This window comes from Geotrypetes seraphini, chromosome 12 (genome assembly GCF_902459505.1).
Source record: "Geotrypetes seraphini chromosome 12, aGeoSer1.1, whole genome shotgun sequence".
Taxonomy (NCBI): domain Eukaryota; kingdom Metazoa; phylum Chordata; class Amphibia; order Gymnophiona; family Dermophiidae; genus Geotrypetes; species Geotrypetes seraphini.
The window spans coordinates 76,327,518-76,348,127 of NC_047095.1; the positions used below are offsets into that span (position 1 = coordinate 76,327,518).

Below are 20,610 nucleotides of genomic sequence, written 5' to 3' on the forward strand. Positions count from 1 at the left end.
GGAGCTACCAGAACTTCCCTAAGTTCCTTCAGCGCCCTAGGATGTACACCATTCGGCCCCATCACTTTGTCTACCTTTATTTTAGCTCCTAACCAACACAACCCTCTGAAAATCGATCAGGGTCCTCCATCCCTATTCACGTTTGTCTTGTGCGGCCCCGCTCCCAGCGCTTCAGCTGTGAACACCGAACAGAAATATTAGTTAAGCAATTTGGCCTTTTCTTTATCAGCTTCTACATATTCACTCCCTTCACCTTTGAGGGGAGGAGTGTGGCGCAGTGGTTGAAGCTACAGCCTCAGCACCCTGGGGTTGTGGGTTCAAACCCCGCGCTGCTCCTTGTGATCCTGGGCAAGTCACTTAATCCTCCAGAGCCCCAGGTACGTTAGATAGATTGTGAGCCCACCGGGACAGATAGGGAAAATGCTTGAGTACCTGATTGTAAAACCGCTTAGATAACCTTGATAGGCGGAATATAAAATCCTAATAAAATAAATAATGCCACTTTTGCACTTCTTCCTGTCACTAATATATCTAAAAAATGTCTTGTCTCCCCGTTTTACCTTGTCAGCTATTTTTTCTTCCATTTGCATCTTTGCTTTCCTGACTACACAACTAGCCTCTCTTAACTTTTCCAGATATTTTTGCCTGTCTTCTTCTTTCTGCGCTCTTTTGTCGTTTATGAAAGCTAACCTCTTATTCCTGACCTTCTCAGCTACTACATTTTCCTCTTACTTTTACTTGCTTGCCTAACAAAAAGGTTAGTCGCCCTTACATTCGTTCGCTCCTTTCAGTTTTGCCCACCGTATTTCCACTCCTTTCAGACATTCCTACCTAGACAACAATTTCTTGACGTAAACCCCCATCTATTCAAAGTTAGTTTTTTTACAACCTTTTAGAACCTTTACTTTTGAATGAGCCCTCATTAAACCCATCTTAATATTAAACTGTACCATGCAGTGATCATTGGATGCCAGATGATCAGCTTCTATAACATCAGAAACACTTTCCCTGTTTGTAAGCACTAATCCAGTATGACCCCCTTCCCGCGTGGGTTCTATTACCAACTGCTGGAACAGTTCTCCTTGTAGAGAATCCAGGATGCGCGTGATGTCATCACGGTAACATCCGTGTACTTCTTGGTGCCTCGAGCTACCTTTAGTGTGCCCCGGCTTGAGAAAGTTTGAGAGACACTATTCTAGATACTGGAGACTGCTTTGCTCCATCCCATTCATTCTGGACTGGTCTGGCATAGACTAATGGAAGGGAACATTATGTTTCTGACCTATTTCTATTTCTTGAGAATGATTTCATGTTCTAAATATATGTACTTAATTACATTACCACATGTGCATAATTCTTTCATGTTTAAATGACTCGGGCTTGTTAAACTGTTACTGTCATTTCTTCTTTCTTGGAAATGACTATAATTTCCTTGGATAAGAAGTTTGTATTTTTCATATCAAAATCAATAGAACTTCATGGGGAAAAAAAAGAAGAGAAAGAGGGATGAGATTTCATAAACCACCTTTTTTTGATACAATGGAGGTTTAAGTGAATTGCCCAGAGTCACAAGGGGCAGCAGCAGGAACTGAACCCAGTTGCCCACTGCAATAACAATTAGGCTACTTCTTCACCCAAACTCAGAGGTCAAATTTACTCCCTTAAAGATCCCACGTGAGTATCCTATTTTCTCTTAAAATCCGTCACTCTGCTGGCCTTTATCACCTGGAATGGGAGTCTGTTCCAATGATCCACTACTCTTTCGGTGAAGAAGTACTTCCTGGAGTCGCCATGAAACTTCCCTCCCCTGATTTTCAGCGGATGCCCTCTGGTGGTCTAGGGTCTCATGAGCCAGAAGATATCATCTTCTGACTCGATGCGTCCCGTGATGTACTTATATGTTTCAATCATATCTCCCCGTTCTCTTCTTTCCTCAAGTGAGTACAGCCGCAATTTTTTAAATCTCTCTACCAGCCTCATCTGCTTCCCTCACCTCTCTCCACCACCCTCATCTGCTTCCCTCGGCTCTCTTGCACTCTCTACCAGCCTCATCTGCTTCCCTCAGCTCTCTCGCACTCTCTACCAGCCTCATCTGCTTCCCTCAGCTCTCTCCACCAGCCTCATCTGCTTCCCTCGGCTCTCTCGCATTCTCTACCAGCCTCATCTGCTTCCCTCAGCTCTCTCGCACTCTCTACCAGCCTCATCTGCTTCCCTCGGCTCTCTCGCACTCTCTACCAGCCTCATCTGCTTCCCTCAGCTCTCTCCACCAGCCTCATCTGCTTCCCTCGACTCTCTCGCATTCTCTACCAGCCTCATCTGCTTCCCTCGGCTCTCTCGCACTCTCTACCAGCCTCATCTGCTTCCCTCGGCTCTCTCGCACTCTCTACCAGCCTCATCTGCTTCCCTCAGCTCTCTCCACCAGCCTCATCTGCTTCCCTCGGCTCTCTCGCATTCTCTACCAGCCTCATCTGCTTCCCTCAGCTCTCTCGCTCTGTCTACCAGCCTCATCTGCTTCCCTCGGCTCCCTCGCTCTCTCTACCAGCCTCATCCGCTTCCCTCGGCTCTTTACCAGCCTCATCTGCTTCCCTCGGCTCTCTCTCTACCAGCCTCATCTGCTTCCCTCGGCTCTCTCTACCAGCCTCATTTGCTGCCCTCAGCTCTCTCCACCAGCCTCATCTGCTTCCCTCGGCTCTCTCACACTCTCTACCATCCTCATCTGCTTCCCTCGGCTCTCTCACACTCTCTACCATCCTCATCTGCTTCCCTCGGCTCTCTCACACTCTCTACCATCCTCATCTGCTTCCCTCGGCTCTCTCGCACTCTCTACCAGCCTCATCTGCTTCCCTCAGCTCTATCACTCTCTCTATCAGCCTCATTTGCTGCCCTCAGCTCTCTTCGCTCTCTCTACCAGCCTCATCAGCTTCACTCGGCTCTCTCACACTCTCTACCACCCTCATCTGCTTCCCTCGCCTCTCTTGCTCTCTCCACCAGCCTCATCTGTTTCCCTCGGCTCTCTTGCTCTCTCCACCAGCCTCATCTGCTTCCCTCGGCTCTCTCTACCAGCCTCATCTGCTGCCCTCAACTCTCTCACTCTCTCTACCAGCCTTTTCTTTTGCCCTTGGCTCTCTTGCTCTCTCTACCAGCCTCATCTGCTTCCCTCGGCTCTCTCGCTCTTTCCACCAGCCTCATCTGCTTCCCTCGGCTCTCTCTACCAGCCTCATTTGCTGCCCTCAACTCTCTCACTCTCTCTACCAGCCTTATCTGCTTCCCTCAGCTCTCTCTACCAGTCTCATCTGCTGCCCCCAGCTCTCTCACTCTCTCTACCAGCCTTATCTGCTGCCCTCAGCTCTCTCTACCAGCCTCATCTGCTGCCCTCAGCTCTCTCACTCTCTCTACCAGCCTTATCTGCTGCCTTCGGCTCTCTCTACCAGCCTCATTTGCTGCCCTTGGCTCTCTCGTTCTCTACTAGCCTCATCTGCTACCCTCGGCTGTCTCACTCTCTCTACCAGCTTCATCTGCCCTCATCCTATCTACCAGTTCTTTCTGCTCTCTGCTGCTAATTTGATCAGAATTTTGCCCATCCCACCCCAGCCTTATCTGCTATCTGAATGCACACTATTATTTGGCTGCCAACTAATCCCAAGCCCCAGAGTTACCACCTCCTGCCACTCTTCTCTCTGCTATTTATTCTGCTAGTTGCTGTGTCACTCTCTGAGCTTTCTGCCCCTGCCAAGCCACTGCTCTCTGTTGATTCCATGATCCTGAGGCTAGTAATGACCATTTCAGAAAGCAGAAATCTTGTGTAAGCTATGCACCTTTGAGGGAGCATTGGATTTCATTGTGATAACTTGTAAAGAAGATAACTTGTAAAGAAGTATTATTCCTGATACTCTGTGCAATGGCCCAAAGAAGCACTTAAGTTCAAAGTCTGAAAAGGTGAGGAAAAATTTAAACCTTTGGGCTGTGGCTTGCTTCTCAGCCTGCTCCATTTCTGCTGTTCGCTCCTGACTTGTGGTTTGCTTCACACTTTCTGTTTTATGGCGTCGGCGAGTGCGGCACTCCTCAGATCTTTCAAAAACAATGTCATCTGTTGTTTTAGGGGCACTTAACTCTGAACCATCAGGTTTACTCTGAAATTAAGGAGAGAAAAATGACATAGAAACATGAAAATCAGACATCACGAGGGTTAGGATGGTTAAGGGAAAACAACTGCACAGCATGATTAAAAGCAACTTCAAACCAGCACCCTCTGCTACTTCAGAACCAAGATTACCCCTAAGCCTCTGAAAGGTGCTGAATGAGAATCTCCTAAGGGGACGAGAACTCCATTGGCAAAGGTCAACTTGGGCTTCAGAAGGTCATTTCATTCACCTTCTCTTTGACTTTTTTAGCAATAGCGAAAGGTAGTGGTAGTTGGCGATTCCCTTCTGAGGGGTGCAGACCAGACATGATGTCCCTTGGAGACAAAGCAAGCCTAATGACCATTATCTGATGCATACATTTCTATACGACAAGTTTCGACTCTGATTCAATGCAGTTTACAATAAGATTATTGATTGGAGGACATGAACGTTGAATGAAAGTTAGGTGGGTAGAGTTTAAGCTATGGGTTCAAGGAGAAAAGGTGAGTTTTTTTCTGAAGAGGGGTTTGTTGCATATCTTAGGACCCTGATGCTGCGAGGTACCCCTCCGAACATGACTTTGTGGCTCTCAGAGAGAAAGTGAAGAAGTCAAGGGCACAGGAAGTATTCTCGTCGATCCTCCCTGTTAAGAGTAAAGGCAAAGGAGATGAATGCATGGCTGCATGGATAGTGTCGTCAAGAGCATTTTGGCTTCCTGGACCATGGGATCATTTGCCAAGGCTTGTTGTGCAGGGATGGTGTACATCTATTAAAGAAGAGAAGGGTTTTCAACAGCACACTGAAGAGAGCTTTAAATGAAAACTGTTGGGAGACGGTGATCAAGCCTCCCAGGTAAGTGAATCACTAATGAAAAAAAAGTGGCAATGTATGGAAAGCAGTCTATGGGAAACATGCTTCTCGACCTAGAGGCTGATCTGGATTTAGTAATGAACACAGAGATGTGGTTCATAGAGAACCATGTCTGCTATATAGTTATACCTGTCTATAATCTGTTCAGGAAAGGCAGGGTAAGAAGAAATTGTGGTATCTACAGGGTAAGGAAGAGGCACTAGAAAGAGGAAATGGAAAATGAATTTACAGAGAGAAGAATTGGACATTCAAAAGATAGCTGTAAAAAGGGAGCGTGATGTTAATATACCAGATGTTGACTGAGGTATCCCTTCTGCGTGATCTCCTAGGAGTAGGGAGATCCTGGATTCTCTACAAGAAAAACTTATCCAGCAGTTGATAATGGAACCCACACAGGATGGGGTCATACTGGGAAAGAGATTCTGAGGTTACAGTGGGTGATCTCATCTGGCATCCCGTGATCACCACATAGGTGTAGAGAGGGCTCATGCAAAAGGTAAGGGTCTAGACTTTAAAAAAACCTAACTTTATTTACATGGGGGAATTACGTCAAGGAACTTCTGGAAGAAGTAGGAAACCATTGGCAAAACTGAAAGGAGCTATTGCAAGGAAAGTAAGTAAAACATAGAAACATGATGGCAGATAAAGGCCAAATGGCCCATCCAGTCTATGAGTGTAGCTTTTTATAAAGCTTTTAAACTATATTTGTTTAGGGAGAGAAATCAAGATGAACAGGAGAAGCAGAGAGCAGAGGAAGGAGAGAGGCAGCTAGCAGAGGAAGAAAGCAGGCAAAGGAGAGAGGCAGAAGAGGGGGAGTAAGCAAAGAGAGAGAGCTAGGGGAGGCAGTGAGTTAGCTCCGCCCACCCCTGACATCATCCACCGTGCTCTGACTCAAAAAGGGAGCAGCCAACGGTGCTAAGCTGTTCGGCGCGCATTGAAGGTGAGCATTAAAGCCTTAGTGAGAGTGCCTTTGCAAAGTAGAAGCAGAAGGAGACCACAGCAGGCACAGAGGACACACAACCAGGCAGGCACAGAGGACAGCCAGAAGACGCAGAAGACATCCACGGCAGACCAGCAAGCAGGCAGCAATGCATGCAGCAGACAGAAGCAGGATGTTGAGCTACCCAGTTTTCTGCACCGTCTACCATATGTATGACTACCTCCCTTCTGGGAGGCGGTCTTACGTATGCGCTCAATGCGGAGAACTGGAGAACCTGAAGAAACAATCAGACTCCTGGAGGGCAGAATACTTGAACTGGAGGCACTTCAAGCAATGGAGGAGGAAGACAGAGATGTGGAGACGGAGAGAACTCCAAGCAGTGGAGGAGGAAGATAGTGATGAAGAGAACATCGAGACAGAAAACACCATCGAGGAAGAAGTCCGAGAGCTGGAGAAGTTCATAGAGGAGGCATACAGGGAGGCCGTGGAAAATCACCAGCAACAGTGGAACTGCCGAGATACATCTACAGAGAGTGTGGACCACCTGACGGACAACCACCAGGAAGAAATGGGTGACACAGCAGCGAAATCTGGAAACAGCGGAGGGTACGAGTCCGGTGCAAGTCAACGCCAGGATGAGAGAAAATGGATGGGAACGAAGGACACGGACCTACGGCTGGAGAGATGGACATACACCAGGGACATGGACCAGAGGCTGGAGAATCAAGAGAAGATAGAGAGGACAGCAATTGCCGTGGGGGACTCCATCATCAGACTGGATCGGCTGGTGACCTGCCTTCCGGGAACCAAGGTGGATCATCGACAGCGCAGAAGAAGGAGATAAGGCGGTGGTGATACACATGGGGACAAACAACGTGAGCAACAGGAACTACAACAGGGAAGTACTGAAGGACCAGTTCCGGATGCTAGGAAGGACGCTGAAGACCAGAACGCAGAGGATAGCATTCTCGGAGATCCTGCCAGTACCCAGGGCAGACGAGAAGAGCATGGGCACTTCACGATATAAATAACACCACTTGTTTCACAAGTTGAAAACTACAGCCTGCACTGTTGACAGCCCCCTCGGGAAGACCCATATCTTTTAAAGGAGCACTGTGTTCGCACATTTTCCATATTTATATCGTGAAGTGCCTGTGCTTGAAATTTTATGTGGGACGTACTATGAGACCCGTACAATCCCGCATAGGAGAACATGTCATGTCAGCAGAATTCGAACTCAGACCCTAGAAGCACCGCTGGTGCAGCACTAGCTCCAATACAACCATCAACTTGTACATCTTCTTCTTTTTTTTTTTTTAATTCTTTATTCATTTTAAAACTGACAAACAAGTGATTAATATTAAAACACTAAATTACTGCTTGAAATTCTTGACTGCATAAAAACAGCATCTAAAGCTCAAAACTTACTGCTAATCCCTGCCGGCCTCAGGTGAATGCTAGTGTTTCTTGTTCAGAAATTCTATAGCCACTGCATAATACTACCATACATACTGGCTTTAGAGTTCTGAAAGCATTCCATATCCTCAAGTCAAACTTTGAAGGTTCTTTCACCATTACAAAATAAAATAATATTGAAAAATCCAACTCATATACATTATATTATATTAACATAACTGATGAATTAAAATAAAAGAAAAATCAAAACTGGATCATCTTTTGTTTCACTGTCCCTATATTTTAGCCTTTTGGAATTCAATCTGGAATCAAGTAAATTGTTTATTGGAAAATTACGTAGCATTATCTTATGATACCATAATATTTGGAATGTCGATGAGGAAAAAGAGCCAGATATTAGCGAATAACAATAAACTTTTATTGAAAATGACAGGAGTCACCATTCAACATATTACTAGGAATTGGAAAGATCATAGTAGACTAAGTTATAAGTTTTGGTGGAATTCACTTTGTCACATATATAAAATGGAAAGATCATTCGCTATACAACATGGTAATTATAAGAATTTTATTAAAATTTGGGAACTGAACTACTGTTAATCACAGTTATTTCTACTAAATATATTATTTCTTCAAACGTATAAAATTATATGAATATATATCATAAGGTGATGTGCTCAGACCTTTTACCCAATAAATAGTGTAGTCACTACAATGGGTTTAACAAGGGGACCATCATTGCAACCACCTGTCCCCGCCCTCCCTCATTGTTCTTAAACTACTTATAACGCTGAAATTGTACTTATCTGAGTAGGGTGGCTTTGCGTGAATAAGCTTGTCTTTGTTAAACCTCATCGGAGACCAAATTAAAGTGATAACGTGCAGTGTTAAAATCCAAGACTATGGTTTCTTATGTCATTCCCGTCCCCCCGACTCGAGTTCCGTTTCCTTCGTCGGGGAGGGACACTATAAATGAAAATAAACTAGTTAGATCTACTTATCTGTGTTAGATTTATAAAATGATCTAAGCTATAGCTATTAATACTGTTGTTTCAATTAAAGACTATTCAAAAGTGGTATGTTACCTGGTAACGGCTAACAGAGGTCAAACTGCTCCAAAACCTTGAAACCGAATACCTCTTGTTACCCAGATTCTATGTTTATATAGAAAGAGAAGCGGAAAAGGCTGGTCTATAAAATTGCCCGGATGTCAACTCTGCCTGGGAAATATCAAATGTGATTATATAACTAACCCATCTATGTCTGCATTTAAGCCTTGTGGATGCAGGGTCTGCCAATTATATATGAACCGTTGTTCTTTTTGGAGTAATAGTTTTGATATATTTCCTCCAGTGTCGTGTACTTGTACTAACACCGTATATTTAAGATCTTCCAATGTGTGTGAATTTTCCATCCAATGAGATACCAGGGGGGCGGAGATACGATTTTTTCTGATGTTACTAAGATGTTCTATTATTCGTGTTTTTATCATGCGTATCGTTTGTCCTATATAAAATTGTCCGCAGGGGGACAATTTTCGGTTTCAAGGTTTTGGAGCAGTTTGACCTCTGTTAGCCGTTACCAGGTAACATACCACTTTTGAATAGTCTTTAATTGAAACAACAGTATTAATAGCTATAGCTTAGATCATTTTATAAATCTAACACAGATAAGTAGATCTAACTAGTTTATTTTCATTTATAGTGTCCCTCCCCGACGAAGGAAACGGAACTCGAGTCGGGGGGACGGGAATGACATAAGAAACCATAGTCTTGGATTTTAACACTGCACGTTATCACTTTAATTTGGTCTCCGATGAGGTTTAACAAAGACAAGCTTATTCACGCAAAGCCACCCTACTCAGATAAGTACAATTTCAGCGTTATAAGTAGTTTAAGAACAATGAGGGAGGGCGGGGACAGGTGGTTGCAATGATGGTCCCCTTGTTAAACCCATTGTAGTGACTACACTATTTATTGGGTAAAAGGTCTGAGCACATCACCTTATGATATATATTCATATAATTTTATACGTTTGAAGAAATAATATATTTAGTAGAAATAACTGTGATTAACAGTAGTTCAGTAATCAACAAGAAAGTCACAGAATATAACATTATATCTCCCCATTTATACCAAACTAATTAAAATTTGGGAGCCATTAACGAATTATTGTAATTATCAGTGGCGTACCTAGGGGGGGCGGGGGAAGGGGTGGTCCGCCCGGGTGCACGCCCCAAGGGGGTGCACAGGAGAGAGCTGGACAGGGGACCCGCGGGGTTAAATATAACTCGAGCCGCGAAGCTCGTCTTCTGTTCCTAGCTGCCCTGCTGCGCACACATAGCTGACCAGAAGTCTTCCCGATGTCAGCGCTGACGTCGGAGGGAAGGCTTTGCTTAAGCCCTAACTCCGACATCAGCGCTGACATCGGGGAAGACTTCCGGTCGGCTATGTGTGCACGGCAGGGCAGGTAGGAGCAGAAGACGAGCCTCGCGGCTCGAGTTGTATTTGGCTGAGAAAGTTGCTAAGATAAGGGCTAGGAGGCAAACACGGAACACAAAAGGGAGGAGGGAGTGCATTTTTGGACACAGAAGGCATGAACTTAGGAGAGAGGAAGGGAAGGAAAGAGATGCTGAGGTGGGGGGAGAGAATGAGTTTTTGGACACAGAAGGCATGGACTTGGGAGAGAGGAAGGGAGGGAAAGAGATGGTTGTGTACACAGAAATGGAAGAAAGGAAAATTTTTGGTCATAGGGAAGGAGTGAGGTACAGACAGTGGCATACCAAGGTGGGGGTGGGGGGAGGGCGGTCCACCACAGGTTTACGCCCCAGTGTTCTCCCTAGGCTGGTAAACTGCGGCTCTTTAGCCACTTGAGTGCCACCGCCGCCATCGGGAACAGGCCGGCGCTGAGTTTTCCCTGCTTTTCCCTATGGGGCCGACCAACTCTTGCCGCCCGCGTCAATTCTGACGTCGGAGAGGACATTCTGGGCCAGCCAATCGCTGCCTGGCTGGCCCAGAACGTCCTCTCCGACGTTAGAATTGACGTCGGGCGGGGAGAGTTGGTCGGCCCCGCAGGGAAGAGAAGCAGGGTGAACTCGGCGCCGGCCTGTTCCAGATGGCGGCAGTGGCAGTCTATTCCCCAGTGGCGGTGGCAGCATTTTCCCAATGGTGGTGGCATGGGGGAGGGGAGGGCAGGGAGAAAGAAAGAAAGAAAGGGGGGAACAGGGAGCCAGAAAGAAAGAAAGGGGGCAGGGTGAAACAAAGAAAAATGGGGCAAGGAGAGAGAGAGAGAGAGAGAGAGAAAGTCAGACAGAACGAAAGAGGGCATGGAGAGAGAAAGAAAGAAGGGGGCAGGGTGAAACAAAGAAAGAAATGGGGTACGGAGAGAGAGAGAAAGACAGACATACAGAAAGAAAGGGGGTATGGAGAGAAAGAAAAAGAAAGAAGGGGGCAGGGTGAAACAAAGAAAAAGTTTGGGGAGGGAATGAGATCTGGAGGAGAGGAAGCATAAAGGAGGCTGAAAGAAGGGAAGAAATATTGGATGCACAGTCAGAAGAATAAAGTGCAACCAGAGACTGATGAAATTACCAAAGGTAGGAAAAATGATTTTATTTTCAATTTAGTGATCAAAATGTGTCCGTTTTGAGAATTTATATATGCTGTCTATATTTTGCACTATGGCCCCCTTTTACTAAACCGCAATAGCGTTTTTTAGTGCAGGGAGCCTATAAGCGTCGAGAGCAGCGTGGGGCATTCAGCGCAGCTCCCTGCGCTAAAAACCGCTATTGCGGTTTAGTAAAAAGGGAGGGGGAATATTTGTCTATTTTTGTATAGTTGTTACTGAGGTGACATTGCATAAAGTCATCTGCCTTGACCTCTTTGAAAACCCGTGGAATATAAATGATAATTAACATTTTCTCTGCGTACAGCGTGCTTTGTGTTTTTAAAATTTTATTGTTGGTAGATCATTTTGACTTGGCAACAAAAATAAGGGGGAGGGAGGGGAGCTGCTGAAAGACATCTAGTAATCCTTGCAGGCTTGACTGTGAAGGGAATTATTTTTGTAAAACCATGTTTTGTTATGTGACTGGCATTATTTAGACTTTAATTTCTATGAATGAATAGAATGAAAATGATATAAAATCACTTGCTTGTTTTTATGTGCATGCGCTGAAGGAAAGTGGAGAGAGAGTGGGCTGAGGACGCTGAAGTGAAATGGGGAAGAGAGAGTGGGGAGAAGACGCTGATTTATAACTTGACAATCGTACAGAATATTTTTTCTTTTTATACTTTAATATAAACAATTCAAGGCTTGTGTGGATGGAATCAGGTGGTTTGCAGGGATGGGGACCGAGCTTACGGGGATTAGTCCAATAAAATGGTATTTTTTTATTTCTCATTATTTGTTTTATTTTTATTTGTTAATTTGTAAAGTGGTGACTGTTATGTATCAGTTTTTTCAAATTACATCTATGTCTTTATATTTTGCACTGTATTAGAGGACATGTGTTACTGTTTTTGTGGTGTTGCATTGTATCCAGGGTCTGGTTTCTTGGCGGTTCAGTTTAACTTTTGTCTACATATTTCTATTTTTAGTTTATGATTATTCCATATTGGGCGAGTGTTTATCTCTGTTCTGTGTGTATAAAAAGAACATAGTTTTCAGTTGTCATTGACTACAGGATCAATTGACTGTACGGGATCTGGCTTGTTTAGTTTTACAATGTATGTGTTGGTGTTCTAGTTCTCACTGCAGTGTTTAAGATGCTGCCTTTTTCTAGGTACACTCTTGTTGTGCGATATGTGGATTGTTACTAAAAATCATATTTTCATATAGATGGGGGGGGTGTTAAAAAATGATGTGCCCCGGGGGTGCCACATACTCTAGGTACGCCACTGGTAATGATTAAATGCCATTTTTTATTTTTTCTATTGAAAGATACATCATCTAATGCTGGGAGGGTTATATTTTATTGTTCATCTCAGAAAAGTATAATGGATAGGGAAGGTGGGATAAGGGTTAATTATAATTATACATATTATAAGATACAGTAAAAAGAGTTGCAAGTGTTGTACTTTAATATTGTTTATTTAATGCCTGTACACTTGATGAAAGTTTGAAAATGAATAAAGAATTTAAAAAACAAACATTACATTACTAATAAAATATACAGCACTTGACATTCTTATACATATAATCCATTAAAATAGAAATTATAACCCTTTCCCCCCACCCAACAATTCTTCAACAGAAATCCAATCATTAGGTGAAATCTGTTTTTTATTAAGCAACAAACTATAACAAATGCAAACAGCAGACAAAAAATTTCCAATAAAGAAGACATGGCTCCCCTCCCCCCAAGAGGACTGGACTCTTATGTCCTCTCAGGTTACAAAGAGCCTCGAACCCCCAACCCCCCCAAAGCAGACCCCCCCAGAACCCCCAAACCCCCTCCCCCAGATCAGACAGGCGGAATGGAATACAACCGCAGTCTATTCAAGATACAACTACGAACCCGGGGAGACAAACTGTCCAAATAGGGAGTCCAAATATGAACAAAGTCTCTGCTCCGTCGACGAGAGGAAGAAGCCAGATTGGCCTCCCAGCCTAGAAGTTCATGTAATTTATTCCTCCAGTACCAGAAGGAGGGAGGAACATCCGCCAACCAGAAATACACTTTTTCCCCAAAATATAACATTTGCTCAAAAATAATTTCTCTGCAGAGGTATACACAGAAAACAAAGAAAAATGAGCGAACAATATATGATATGCAGAGACAGGAACAGAAACCCGTAAGAGACCCTGAAGAAAAGAAGCCAAGGCCCCCCCAAAAACTCTGAATACTCTCACAACCCCAAAGACCATGAAAGTAAGAGTTCACCTCCGCGTGACAGGTGAGACAGTATGGGGTATCGACACAACCCATATGGTAGGCCCGGCTCTGGGAGGCATACGCTCTCAACAAGGTCCGAAAGTGGCACTCTCGAAGCTCCGCACTATGCACCAAAGCAGGGATACAGCGAAGAGCCCGAAGCAAAAAACCCTCCCCGAGCTCCCTCCCCAAATCCCTCTGCCAAGTCATCAGCACAAAGGAAAAATCCCGCGGTGGTCCAAGAGCCCCAAGCAGAAATCCAATCATTAAATAAAAATATTAATCATCCAATTTCCCCCCTCCCCCCAATAAAATACATGTATCCATCAGAAAGGAAAACGATGTTCATTCATTACAATAATTCTCTAATGGCCCCCAGATCTTTATAAAGTTGTTATAATTACCTTTCTGTACAGCAATTGCTCTTTCCATTTTAAAAATGTGACAAAGTGAATTCCACCAAAAAGAATAATTAAGATTTGTATAATTTTTCCAATTAGCCGTAATGTGCTGCCATTATTAATAGAAGTTTGACTTTTTTTCCTCATAGCCATGCCAAACAGAATAGTATCATAAGACAAAGCAACATGATTTTCAAGTAAACGGTTAACCTGCGTCCAAATTGAACTCCAAAATAATTTAATACAGGGACAGTAAAAAAGTAAATGATCCAATGTCTCTACTTCCAGATTACAATGCCAGCATTTATTAGACTTAGATCTATCTAACTTTTGCAAATGAACTGGGGTCCAAAAAGCTCTATGCAACAAAAAGAACCAAGTTTGCCTCATAGATGCTGACACTGTACATCTCATTCTCCAAGACCAAATTCGTGGCCATTGAGATGCAGAAATTTGCTGCCTTATCTCAATACTTCAAATGTCTCTAAGACCATTTTTTGGTTTTTTATTCACATATCCAGATAACAATTTATACCACAATGCGGCTTTATGTCCTAGGAAATCCGCTTGAAAACAAAGGAACTCCAGACTCTATTGATTATTCAGATTTTTCCATTCAGGGAACCCCACCTGAATAGCCGGCTTCAGCTGCGACCATTTAAAATTTTGTGATTTATTAAGACCGAATCTATGTTGCAGTTGTGAAAATTCAAGCAGTTTACCATCTGAAATAACGTCATTTAGAGTTCGAATGCCTGCAATGATCCAAGTTTTCCATAAGATTTTAGATCTGCCAATTTAACTTGCACATCTTCAATATTCAGTACTGGATGTACCTTGCCTCCCACGGGGAGGGAATTTGGCAAGTTTGTTATGGAATAAGGAACAAAAGTGGATTTATAGGTTGAATACTTTATCTCCAGTAGGTTTAAAAAATGAGATTGAGTGGCAAGCCTTTTTAACATCATAAATACAATTTCCACTTGCCTCTAAGTATTCTGTTTTCTGGTTTTATTCCTGTAGACCAGCTTTTCAAGCGACTTTACAATATTTTTTTCATTTAGGAGTCCTTTGTCCAGTATGGGCACCCTTACTCAAAACTCAATACTTTTCCATGTCATGGGTCATGACGTTTTTTGGTGCGAAGCCTTTCCTTTAAATTTATTTTTGGCGTTCTCCCGCTGTTGCGAGCCGATGCCTGGGAGATTTTTTTCTTCATAGAGTTTTTGAGCTTTCCATTTATGCCATAAGTATATTTATTATATGTATGTAGTTTGAGTGCTATTTGAGATTTATATAGCAGCGTTTTATAAATACTGATTATACTTTTGGTTTGTGTTTCAGAGACTAACACCCTTATGAAAGACGTAGTGTCTTTTTGAAATCACTATTTGGCTTCCTGATGAAATATTGAAACATGGCACGTCGAGGCCAAAGAACATTGCTCAACACAGAAGTTCTAGTTTGATTTTTTGATGCCTTTGCACAACAGTATTTCATTATAGTTTGAGGGTATAGCAATGATTGGGGGGAACAAATTCCCCTTTTTCCTCCATGTCTCTGAGCACAACCCTCTAATTAGATAACTATTACAGCTGTTTGTTGATTGATCCTTTTTTTTCAATAACAATGTAATGATTTTTTTTAACTGAATTGAAAGCATGGCAGCTTAGGAAACCGGCTCCAGAGCAGAAATATCCAACCCCATCAGGTGGCACAGGCAGAGTTTTGAGTCCTGCTGGGATAAGAAAAAGAGCCTGGGCCTCAGACCAGGAAGACGAAGGCCCACCTTCACGTGGAGTGAGCGAGAGATGCTGGACTTTGGGTGATGGAGGGAAGATAAAGCTAAACAAACCCTTACCCAGGGTGTGTAAGTGGTAAATCACACTTTCATTTCTGGTATGCGGTTTGCTGCCTCCAGAAGGATGAGCATAAGCCATAAGCATCTGTGTAGCCATGTCTCCTGCTGCGAAGGTTTCAGGTTTATTTAAAAATTTGATATACCGCCTTATTAAAAATTCAAAGCGGTTTTACATAATATAAAAACAATGTATAATAAAAACGTACATTACAAACAATCAACTTACTGATACAAGATGGAGAAGGGCAGAAATACAATTTGTATAAAGAGAAAGAGAGGGGAATAGGGATCAAGACAAAAGGAAGGGGAACAAAGTATAAAGAGTCTAGAATTATGTAAAATAAGCTAAAATGATTAAAAGATGGCAAGGAACAGATTTCCATTACCGTCCTTAAAAGGACTATTATACACCATATGCATCTTTAAAAAGAAAAGCCTTCAAGTTACTTTTACATTTATCAAGGGATGTCATTTCTCTTCTTCCAGATGGTGGGGGCCGTGACAGAAAAGATGCTAGTGCGCATAGTGTTAATGTATCTTAAAGAGCAAGTTGTTTTTTTTTCAGTTCAAGAAGTTTTTATACAAAACAGAAGAATAAAGTATACAGTAGATGAACACAAAGTACGATGGGCTTCCTCTGGCCATTCTTCCCTCCGAGCTGCTGCCCTGCTGAACACTGACGCTGAAAGAAGAGGGAGTTGTAGCAAATCCCACTTGTTCTTTTACCTGTAGTAGGTGTATTGATAACCTAGAGCCCAGTGTAGTGCTTGTTCTTAGGTAGGATTCATCTTTGAATCATAGCAATTAGTGTTACTCTTATATGGATGTAGAGTTAGGATATTCTCAGGTTTTGTAGTATAAGAACATAAGAGATGCCCTACTGGGACAGAGCAAAGGTCCATCAAGACCAGTATCCTGTTTCCAACAGTGGCCAACCCAGCTCACAAGAAGAAAAAAAGATTTGATGCTGCTTATCCTAGGAATAAGCAGTGGATTTCCCCAAGCCTATGGACTTCTCTTTTAGGAAATGATCCAAGCCTTTTTAAAATCCTTTTAAGCTAACCACTTTCATTACATTCTCCAGCAACGAATTCCAGAGTTTAATATTTTATCTGGATTCTTTTAAATCTACTTTTTACTAGCTTCATCGCATGTCCCCTAGGCCTAGTATTTTTTGGATAGAGTAAACATGCGATTCACAACTATTCGTTCCACTCCACTCAGTATTTTATACACTTCTGTCTTATCTTTTTGAGCCGTATCTTCTTCAGGTTGAAGAGCCCTAGCTGCTTTAGCCTTTTCTCATATGGAAGTTGTCCCTTTTATCCCTTTTATCATTTTCATCACCCTTCTCATCACCTTTTCTAATTCCACTATATCTTTTTTGAGATACAGCAACCAGAATTACACACAGTATTCGAGGTGCGGCCGTACCATAGGGTGATATTTGGGCATTATAACATTTTCACCTTTGTTTTCCATTCCTTTCTTAGCTGCCGCTGCACATTGAGCTGAGGGTTTCAATGTAGCCTTAACAATGACACCTAGATCCTATTCCTGGGAAGTGACTCCTAACGTGGAATCCTACATCCCGTAGCTATAGTTCAAGTTCCTCTTTCCCACATGCATCACTTTGCACTTGCTCACATTAAACGTCATCTGCCATTTTGATGCCCAGTCTTCCAGTCTCCCAAGGTCCTCTCGAAATTTAACAACATTGAACAACTTTGTGTTATTCTCATCTCTAGATCATTAATAAATAAGTTAAAAAGCAGCGGTCCCCTTTGCTGACACAGAGGCCAATATGGCGTTGGGGACGGACGCATAAAGGAATTTTCTCACTGAGGAAAAGAATCGGCACGCTGTCGCTTACCTAAGCCGTTCTTTGGAATGGGGAAGTGGAAAGGAATGCCATGACTCCGAAGCAGCTGAGACAGACTACCATTCAGGGACTAACTCCTTGTAGTGCCTAGGAAGCATATCCGGCTTCAGGAGGGACACCGGAACAGGCGGATGAGCTTAGCACAGGCAGGGTTTCGTTGAGCCCTGACCAACGGCAGGCTCATCTCCAGCCTGGAGTTGGGAGTCCCATAGAGACGGTGGTGAATATGCCTTCTGAAGAGGAGGCAGAATTGTTGAGCCCTGGAGGAATGGCTGGGGAACCCCGTTTGGTGCAGAAACCAGCCGAGACCTTAACAACGGTATTTTCTTTGGAGAAAAGAGAAAGAAGATAATCTGAGGAAGAGATTTTACAAGATAGAGAGATGGTGAAACCTGCCATAATCAATATGGAAAGCTATAGAAACTATATACTCCAACCTGAGAAAAGCTGTTTCGGTTTTGAGGCATAATTGTGGACATATAAACTCCAAAGTGAAGTCTTGAAGGAACAGGGTGAAATTATTTAAAAAACATGAACAGCAGATCAATCAAGTTAAGAAGTTACAACTAAATACTGTTAAAGAAAGATCAGCTATTCAAAAAAAATTAGAGTAATGAAAAATTTTCAAAAGGAAAATAACTTGAAAATGGTCCCGACAACTCCCTCCTTCCCTCTGTGCCCGAAGCAGTAGAGTCAGTCCTGACAACCTCCTCCCCCCCAACTTCCTTTAGTTTGGGGTTTTTCCCTTGGGTATGTAATGAAAACTGAAGTTTTTTATTTCCATTATAATATGGCCTAAACGTATGTAAATGAAGGGGTGAGTGCTGGCATTGTATACAACATTTGATTAATAAAATAATAATAAATAAAATCTGAAAGTTAAAAAATACTCTGCCAATGCACCTCCCTCATGCATTGCAGTATCTCCCCCCTCCATTACCCCAAACACCTCACTCATGCCCCCCTCCCCCGTTACCCTAGTACTAAGGCCCTTTGCTAAATTGCCTTACTCCTGCTCTGCACTATTTATTATATCGAAGTAAAAAAGGAAATTCATATAAAGGAGGCTGAAAAATTTCACCATATGGAGCACTTTCCAAGGAATTTTGGAGCAAATTTCCTTCCTGAATCACACCCACTTCTACATAGACATTCATGAAGATGTCTACAGCCAGAAAAAAAAAGGGAACATTTCCTCCATGAGCAGAGTTTATCCAGCCTTGGTGTAAACAACTTCTCCCCAGGTCCAGTCAGCACCTTTGCTCTTTTAACATATTCATAAAACCCTTACCAGCATGTCCCAGAAACTTCGCCTGGCCATCTTGCTACTGGGGGTGATGGGTTCTGAAGTCCCTGGGACAGTTGAGAAGTGAAGAGGTGATGACTGCCCTCTGTGGGTACTGCTAGAGCTGAGCACCAATTCCTTGATATCTGACACAGTCCGTCTGAGGCGTCCTGTAATACACAGCAGCAGTACTAAATTATTTTCGGTTAAAAGTTTGCAGAGTTACATAAAAGATACTGCCACATCCACCCTCCCTCTCAACTATAGAAGTTTTTGCTTCTGTTTAGAAAGCAGAAAAAAAACCTGAAGTACTGAGAAGAACACTGGATGCTGAAGGACCTTGCAAGCTCAGAACATTACTCTTGCTTCTAAGTTCTGGGAGAGCTGTTAATCCTGGCGCCATAAAACAATGTCTCCCCTCACTTGTGCGCCTGATTCAATACTGCTTGTCATCAAAAACACACTACTGCATTAGTCTATATGCAGCAATTGTAGAAGATAAAGTCCTAGAAGTACTAGGCCCAGTGCTATTTAAGGAGAAATTAGGTTCTTACCTGCTAATTTTCTTTCTCTCTAGACCAGTACAGTTCTTGACTGATGGGTAGTAGCTCACTGTGACCAGCTGGTGGCGACTGAGACCAAACTTTGGTTATAGTATATTAGTTGAAGCTCCCTCTTAGAAACCAGTCTGCCGAATAGCCAAGCAGAACTGACATGGAACAATAACAACACTCCGAACAGGAGAAAAAACAACAAACATATAGTAACGCTATTGGAAAATGCATACAACCAAAACCCTGCAGTGAAAATGTCCCCACAGCTCGCCAGCTGAGCCATAGCCGCTATTCTTGTATCTCCCCGGCCCTAGCAAAATACTAGAACCCGCAGAAAAGAACTTAGAGGGGAGGGTTATTTGAATGGGCAGACTTGTTGGGCCATGGGCCCTTTTCTGCCATCATATTCTATGTTTCTATGAAAAGCAAAAATCTTCACGCAAACAAAACCGCAATCACCACAGAAAGACAAAGGGTGGGGTACTGTATCGGTCTAGAGCACAGGCGCCAAACTCAAGGCCCACAGTCTGATGCTCCCAGTATTATCTTGTGGCCGGCTCCCTCCTCCTCACAGCCACAGTGTGCACGAAACTGCGTGCAGCAGCTCCTCGCACATCCTGTGCCTCATCCAGAAGTGTTGCCATGTCAGAGAGAAGGCTTCCGGTTCAGGCGCAGGATAGCATCGGGGGCATCGGACCACAGGTAACATAAAACGGCCAGGTTGGAGCCGGCCAGAAGGTAAGACACCCACCAGAGGGAGGCACAGCATGGAGGGAGACAACAAAAGGAGGGTGAATAATTTTATTTTCAATTGTGTCAATTTTGAGAATTTTAACCTGCTATCTTTTGCACTGTTCAGGAAGAAATACATTTGTTTCTTTTTCTCTGGGGGTTATATTGCATGCAGAGTCTTGAATCTTAGGGGATCTTTTAGTTTTTGGTCCTGTATTTGCATAGGGGGCGGGGTCTGGCCCGCAACTTAGCCTGTTTTGGATTTGGCTCCTTAATGTGATGGAGTATGACACTCCTGGTCTAGAGAGAGGTGGTGTTGGACTCTTACTCTCACCGTCTTGTAAATATCAACCCCTTCTTCTGCCTCAATTTCGCTGTCCTCCTTCCTTTGAAGTCCACTCCGTTTGTCTATTCGCCTCCTGTCTCTCAGAGTAGCGGTTATTTAATGACCCCCTGACAAATCCTTCTCCTCCTTCCTCACTGAGTTTGACTCCTGGCTCTCCTTCTTTCTTGAACCCTCATCTCCCTCCCTTATCCTCGGCTACTTCAACATCCATGCCGATGACCCTTCTGACTCCTTTATATTCAAGTTTCTCACTCTAACGTCCTCATATGACCTTCAGCTGTGCTCCACTGCTCCTACTCACCAGAAAGGCCACTACCTTGACCTCGTCCT

General features: G+C 43.3%; 1 protein-coding gene across 4 annotated transcripts in view; it reads right to left on the bottom strand.

The window, feature by feature from the left end:
• The window catches only part of SZT2 (SZT2 subunit of KICSTOR complex), a 523,775-nt gene that overhangs the window by 120,228 nt on the left and 382,937 nt on the right, over positions 1-20,610 (bottom strand). For all 4 annotated transcript variants that reach the window (XM_033916162.1, XM_033916160.1, XM_033916161.1 and 1 more), the window contains 2 exons: positions 18,655-18,818; positions 3,955-4,130 (listed from right to left, as the gene is read on the bottom strand). In XM_033916162.1, the coding sequence (XP_033772053.1) occupies positions 3,955-4,130; positions 18,655-18,818 (340 nt within the window). The remainder of the gene's footprint in view (positions 1-3,954; positions 4,131-18,654; positions 18,819-20,610) is intronic.